Here is a 6793-nt window from a genome sequence, read left to right as displayed (position 1 = left end):
TACAAAATCAACAAATATTTTTAATACTTTGATGAGGCTTTCCAATACTTGAATCCCACAGGTTTAATATTGCTGTGAATACTAACAATGCCCAAATAATCAGCCCATTCGAGGTTTAAATTTTTTTTTTATTTTTTATTTTTTAAAATTTTTTTTTCTTGAGATTTAATTTTGGCACTCAAATCATTTGTGAGTATCTGACTATCGGCATCTTCACGAAAAGCAATTAGCAGATTCTTCAAACACATGACAAATCCTTTATTACTGTGCTTATAAGTGACACGGTTTACAGAAAACCAAATGTAATTAAATAACATTGAACTTGAAATCTACCACAGACTCAAGATATACAAGTTATACTTGGCAAGGCAAAACTTCTCAAAGACTAGATTGTTTTAGGTAAAAGATAAATTTCCATTAAGGAATTCCAACATGTTTTGTTTTTTGTCTTACAGACATTTCCTTTGGCAATAACTTCCACTTTAGCTTTTATTATATAAAAATATAACAAAATTTCATTATATACAAACATTACATTACACAATGTACAGGTTAAAAACACTAAGAAAATGTCAAGCTGCAAGTGAAATTAAAGTCAATAGCATGATAAGAAAAATTAAATACAGCACACATTTCATAAAAATTACATTAACTACATTTTTTTTGTTGTTTGCAAATACCAAACAGTACTACTGTGATTGGAAATAGCTCCCAACAACTTCATTTTAAGGCACATCTTGCATATTTATATATACAACACTGAAACCGGTCAATAACTTAGGGGCTTCTCAGAGTGACCTGTATATGTGTGAAGACATGCAGCATGGGGTTACACATTTTCATTGGCTTCCTTCTTTGGGGACAGGTACCTGCCAGGTGGGGACTGATAGAGGGGTACCCCGATCTCCTGCAAGTCTGGGAGCCTTGCTGGACGAGGAGGGGAGAGCAGAGTGACTGTCCTGTCATAGTCTCTGTGCAGCACTTTCTCATAGACGCTCTGCAGCCCCACTGTCTTGGGCAGCTGGGCCTGGTAGTAATTGTCTCTGCGCAGGGGATCCCGAGGCAGCGACGTGCTCTTACAGAAGGTTGACATCTGGGCTGGTGGGTGTGTGGAGGGCTGGGTGTTGGGCCCTCCACATGATGGGCTCCAGCAGCGGTCAGAGTGGCCCAGGATCTTGCACTCAGCCGTGCACGCCCACAGTCCTAACATAAAAGAGAGAGGGAGAGAACATGATTATTACTGAGATTGGTATGCCTCCATCTTCAGTATGTCAGACAGGGTTAGGGTGGCTGAAAAGGAAAACCTGTATGAAGATGAATGCCAGTGACTGAAAATTTGGAAGGAACATTGCTGCAAAGCCACCTAACTCCAAGTTGGCTCAGCTTCTTTTGCTGGAAGCAAAAGCGCCCCCCCCCCCCCCCCCCCGCCACCCCAAAAAAAAAGCCGGTTGGCTCGCTAGCATCACCCCTGCCTCTGCCTACCAGTGCGGGGCTGTGCTTAATTCAAATGGTGAAGCTGCCTCAACCTTGCTTTTTAAAGTTCATTGTATGGGACCTGTCGGAGTCTGGAACTCCAGGACTGAGAAAAGTGGGGAAGAGGGAGTGGCCTGGGCAACAGAGATTGAGAGATGGCAACAGGGGAGGGAGAGGAGGAATGCTGAACTTGGAAGGAAAGAGGCGTCCTCACCACTCTGCATATGGTTGATGAGGTCCTTTTTCAGAGCGTCCCCACTGATGTCGGAATCACTGTCATTGAAATCACTGTCCCCTTTGCCGCTGTCTTTGCCGCTGAACTTCTCCGCTTCTCGGCCAGAGATGGTGTTGAAAGAATGTCCTTTCCAGACCGCCACGGGGGGCGCCGGCTCCGTTCCGAAGCCAGAGGCGCCGCGGTAGGGCTGCAGCAGTGGATGGGAGAATCGGGGGTGAGGGTTGGGCAAGAAACAACAAAACAAAAAACATGTGCGACAGGTTAGGCATCTATCTGGCACGCCCACCCAGACCCCTCCAGTCTCTTCCCCCAGGCTGTCCGCGGAGCGCGGAGCGGGGCGCCCAGCCGAAGAAGGCCTCACCTCGGCGTGCGCGCCGCGGAGCCGCTGCTGCCCCTCGAAGTGACAGGAGCTTTCCCCGGTGACGCTGCCGCCCTCCGAGCCCGGCACTTCGGCTGCCGCGACTGCGGGCGGGGGCGCGTCGGCCGCGGGGCTGCCAAAGGGCGCTTTGCCGCTGCCAGGGAAGGTGAGCACGTCGAACATGTTGGGTCTGGGCCCGGCTCCCCGGGCGGCCTCCTCCGGGGAGCCAGGAGCCGAGGCGCCGCCGCCCGCCGCCCCGGGCCGCTCTTCCCGGCAGGCCCCCCCTTTGCGCACCTCCTTCTTGCGGCGATTGCAGGTAGTAGCGATGGCGATGATGGCGGCCAGTAGCAGCGTGCAGCTCCCGGCCAGCACGATGATGACGATCAGTGGCGTATCCCATTGTAGCGCCGACCCGGACCCTGAGAGCCGCGAACCCGGCGGGCGAGAGCGCTCTGGGCTCCCCGCACTGGCGGGTGCTACCGGCCCCCGCCCGCCGCCTGCTGTCACCACGAAGCTGACTGTAGCAGTGGTAGAGAGCGGGGGACGGCCGCCGTCGGATATGACCAGCAGGGCCCGGAACACGCGGCCAGGCGGCTCCTGCGACAGATCGCTGGTGAGCACGATCTCCCCCGTGCGGCGGCCGATGGCGAAGGCTTCTCGCGGCTCCTGCTGCAGGAGGTCGAAAGCCAGCTCCCCATTAGCACCCTCGTCCGCGTCTCGAGCTTGCACACGCGCCACGGCCGTGTCCCTTGCAGTGCGCCCTGGGACTGCCACTTCCAGGGAGCCGTTGGCCGGCGCCGGATGCACCAGGACTGGCGCGTGGTCGTTCTGGTCCAGCACCCGCACTTGCACCAGGGCGCTGCTGGAGAGCTGAGGGACGCCGCCGTCGCTCGCCTGGATGCGCACGTCGAGCTGGCGCAGCGTCTCGTAGTCGAAGCTGCGCAGCGCATAGATGGCCCCGGTAGCCGGGTCCACTGAGACGTAGGTGGACACGGAGCCCCCAGCGCGGCCTACCTCAGCCTCCAGCAGCCGGTAGGTGACCTGGCCGTTACGGCCCAGGTCCGGGTCCCGGGCAGCCACCGTGGCCAAGTAGGCGCCAGGCGGGTTGTTCTCGCGCACAGACACCTCGTAGACCCGCTGCGTGAAGAGCGGCGCGTTGTCGTTCTCGTCTCCCACGCGCACCGTGTAGGGCCTCACGGTCCGTAGCGGGGGCGCGCCGCGGTCCTCGGCCACCAGTGTCAGGTTGTACTCAGCGATTCGCTCACGGTCCAAGGATGCAGCGGTCACCACCAGGTAGCTGCCCGCGTAAGCTGGCTGTAGCCGGAAGTGCTCGTGCCCGTAGAGGGCGCAGCGCACCTGCCCGTTGGCGCCCGAGTCCCTGTCCGAGGTGCTGACCAGAGCCACCAGGCTCTCCCGCGCCGCTCCCTCTGGCACCAGCGAGATAGCACTGGCCTCTGGTGTCCCGGGCCCGGTGGACGAGGTCGTGTCCGCCCCCTCGAGAGCAGCGGCGGCGGCAGCCGCGGCGGCGGCGGCGAAGGGCGAGGCGGCAGGCGCGCCCGGGGCGGCCAAGGGCGTGATGGTGATGTCCGGCGCGTTGTCATTGACGTCGCGGATGCGCACGATGACCTTGCAGGTGGCTGAGCGAGGCCCGGGGCCACGGTCCTGCGCCCGCACGTCCAGCTCGTAGGTGTCCTGGCGCTCGTAGTCCACGGGTCCCGCGAGGGTGAGGCGTCCCGAGCGCGGGTCGAGATGGAAGAGCCGGCGCGCCTCTGGCGAGGTGCGGGCGCCGAAGGAGAACACGACTTCGCCGTTGGGGCCCTCGTCGGGGTCGGCCGCGTCTAGGTCGAACAGCAGCGAGCCCACGGGCGCGTCCTCTGCCAGCTCGACCTCGGCCACGGCGCCCTGCGGGAAGGCCGGGCTGTGGTCGTTGGCATCCAGCACACGCACACTGAGGGCGGCCGTAGCGGAGCGTGGCGGGCGGCCCCCGTCTTGGGCCACCAGCTCCAGGCTGTAGGCGGCCTGGCTCTCGCGGTCCAGCTCCTGCAGCAGGACCAGGTCGGCACACTGGGCGCCGTCTGCTCGAGTCTGCAGTTCCACGCGGAAGGGGCTGTGTGGCTCGGTCAGGCGCACGCTCTGCAGTCCGTTGGCGCCCACGTCCTCGTCCACCGGCACCTCCAGGGGGATGCGCGTGCCCACGGCTGCGCCCTCGGACACCTCCACGGGGATCTGGGCCCGTGGGAAGTGCGGCGCGTGGTCGTTGACGTCCCTCACCTCCACCTCCACGTGCACCAGCCGAAACTGCTCCTGCGAGAAGCTGACCACGTCGAAGGCCAGCACGCACTGTGGAGCCTGGCCGCACAGCCGCTCGCGGTCCAGGCCCGCGTCCCCGACGGTCAGCTGCCCATCACCCTCACGCACACGCAGCAGCGAGCTGTTGAACTGCTTCATCAGGCGGAAGCTTGTGTCTCCGGACACTTTCATATGTAGGTCCTCAGCCAAGGTCCCGATGACCGTGCCAGGAGCGTCCTCCTCGAAGGTGCTGTATCGCACTGTCTTGCTCTGGGCCACTGAGAGCACCCAGTAGAGGCTAAAGAGCTGCAAAGGTAAAAGGCAGGGTCTACCCCCGCGCCTTACTGGACTCATGCCGCCAGCCCCAAGTTCTATTCCAAAATGCTGAAGAAAAGATTCCTCTCTGGTTTGCAGGTCCGGACCTAAGTCTCGGGCTCCTCGGAGCACGCTTTTGCCAGCTCCGTGCGGGAGGAGTCTGGCGGCTGCAGCTTCGCGGCTCCGGCGGGCTCTGAGGACGTGCGGCGGACCCGCCCTCACTCTGCACACCTCCCTCCTCCTTCCTAGCTGCTGCTGCTGCGCCGCCGCGCGCCGCCTCCGCTTTTATAGCCGCCGATATGCAAAGCGCCGGAGCCAGGCAGCCAATGGCGACAGCGTCCTCGCGCTGCTCCTACGTCAGCCTCTGACAATCCCTTTAATGTGGAAGGCTTGGAGGGGAAAACAAGAAAGGAAAATTAGGAAATCTTTCCTTTGTTTCTTTAACTCCTTTTGCTTTTCCTTTTCTGCGTGTAGGGGAGTTAGCACAGGTTTTGTTCTTTGTGCCCTGCCGGTGCCGGCTGCTTGATCTAAGAACAAACACGCTGGGATTTCTTGGTGGTAGCGCAGGACTCCCCACCCACTCCCTGCTTTTGCACCTCGCAGGCTTCCAAGCGCTAGCAGCCCTCTCTCCACAGACTAGCTCTGCCCGACGACGAGGCTTGGCTCGCCTCCTCTCCCTGCTTCCCACGGCGCCCTGAATAGCCTCTCGATTAGGAGCCCAAAGGAGAAGGGAAAATTGATTTTATTCAAATTTGTATACGCAATTGTGTTTTGCTCGTGTGAGCCCCGGTGATCAGAGTTGCTTCTTGTCTTTCAGAAAAGAACCCCGCGATGTGTTAGTATGCATGTCACTGTCCAAATGGCTTTCTTAAATCCTGGGCGCTAGTAGGCAAGGAAAGAAGTTCCAAATAGGATTTAGCATAAGCTTGAGGAGATTTGGAAAGGTTTCAAAGATCAGTCTGTATCAAAGGCGTATGAAGCCCTCGTTAGCACTGGAAAGAGAATGGCGTGGCAGGCGATCCCTTTGGAGGCCCCAATGTCTGTATTATTTCACGGTGACAAGCTAAGGGGAGAGAAAGTTGAACAGTTTCCACAGTGGAGTTGGGCTAACGTGAATATAATGAGCAAACGCCACATGTATCCATTATGTTCCTCTATTCATCCCCAATCACTGCCATACTCTCTGGCTAAAGGGTGAAGGGCGCTGGATTCCACACAATACCAGGCTCCTATTAAAGTGCATTTAGAGAACTTTCCCTCCTGAGGCCTTGTTCCGCCTATTTAGAGGATTTTCTTTTGGTCCTAATAGGGCCGCTCTGGGAAGAAACATCCCCTTCCAGAAGAACAAAATCACAGCGTGATGCTGAAACCTGGCACGAACCTGGGGAACTTCACCATCTGCCTAGGAAAGTGTTGAGCTTCGGTATTGCCAAACTCTGGGCAAGTCAGGCATGGCTGCCCCCCACAGGTATCCTCCCCACCCCCAGTTTCCCCAAAGATCAGGAAGATGGGTCTCCAAGCAGGAGCAAGAGGAATTCTTACTCATTCTTGTCGAAGAGCTTTACTGAGCAGGCTATGAAAATATGCTAGGAAGAGGAAAGGTAACAGTCACACACTGGAGGAATTTTTTTTTTTTTAAAAAAAAGGGCGCTGGATTTGATAAGCAAATTTCCTTCAGTAAATATTCTTTTGAATCCTGATTGTAGTCCTGTTCTCAGAATCCTATCTTTCAAACCTGAGGGAGTGTGTCCTGTTATTTGCTTTGTTTTGTTTTTCCCAGAAAAGATACAGGAGTCTCCTCAGAGTAGGAGACCAAGCAGGGAGCTGGGTGGACAGTGGGGGTTGTGGAGGACAAAGGAGGTGCTTGGAGTTGTCTGGGAGCAAAAAATGCAGCCCCAACCATCAATTTTTTAAAAAAGCTTTTATGAGATTGGGGGTGGGCGGTGGATAGTTGGGGATTTCCTTTTTGCTGTCATGCCTCTCGGTTTCCTTTCCCGCCTTTTCCACTTTGCAGCCGTGGAAATGCTAAAAGCAAGGAGGCCGGGCAACGCCAGCCGCGCAGGGACGTGGAAAGGAGACGCCCCCTCCAGGAGCCCAATTGTCAGCCATCTCTTCCACTATTT

The 6793-nt window shown here is 56.7% G+C and overlaps 1 protein-coding gene across 2 annotated transcripts; it reads right to left on the bottom strand.

The window, feature by feature from the left end:
• Positions 1 to 243: 243 nt before the first annotated feature.
• On the bottom strand, positions 244 to 4709 carry PCDH8 (protocadherin 8; the record flags this gene model as incomplete). 2 transcript variants are annotated; one of them, XM_081115243.1, is made up of 3 exons in its annotated part: positions 244 to 1203; positions 1688 to 1895; positions 2070 to 4709. In XM_081115243.1, the coding sequence occupies 3 exons, from the start codon at positions 4707 to 4709 to the stop codon at positions 830 to 832; spliced, it is 3222 nt and encodes a 1073-aa protein (XP_080971369.1). In that variant the 3' UTR covers positions 244 to 829. The 2 variants fall into 2 exon arrangements, with proteins under 2 accessions (XP_080971369.1, XP_080971370.1); XM_081115244.1 differs by having other exon boundaries at positions 2361 to 4709.
• Positions 4710 to 6793: the final 2084 nt, after the last annotated feature.

Source organism: Myotis nattereri, assembly GCF_964212035.1.
Source record: "Myotis nattereri genome assembly, chromosome: 2".
In the NCBI taxonomy this organism is placed as follows: Eukaryota; Metazoa; Chordata; class Mammalia; order Chiroptera; family Vespertilionidae; genus Myotis; species Myotis nattereri.
Note: the sequence above shows the minus strand (reverse complement) of the source record. Positions and strands in the feature narration are given on the sequence as shown.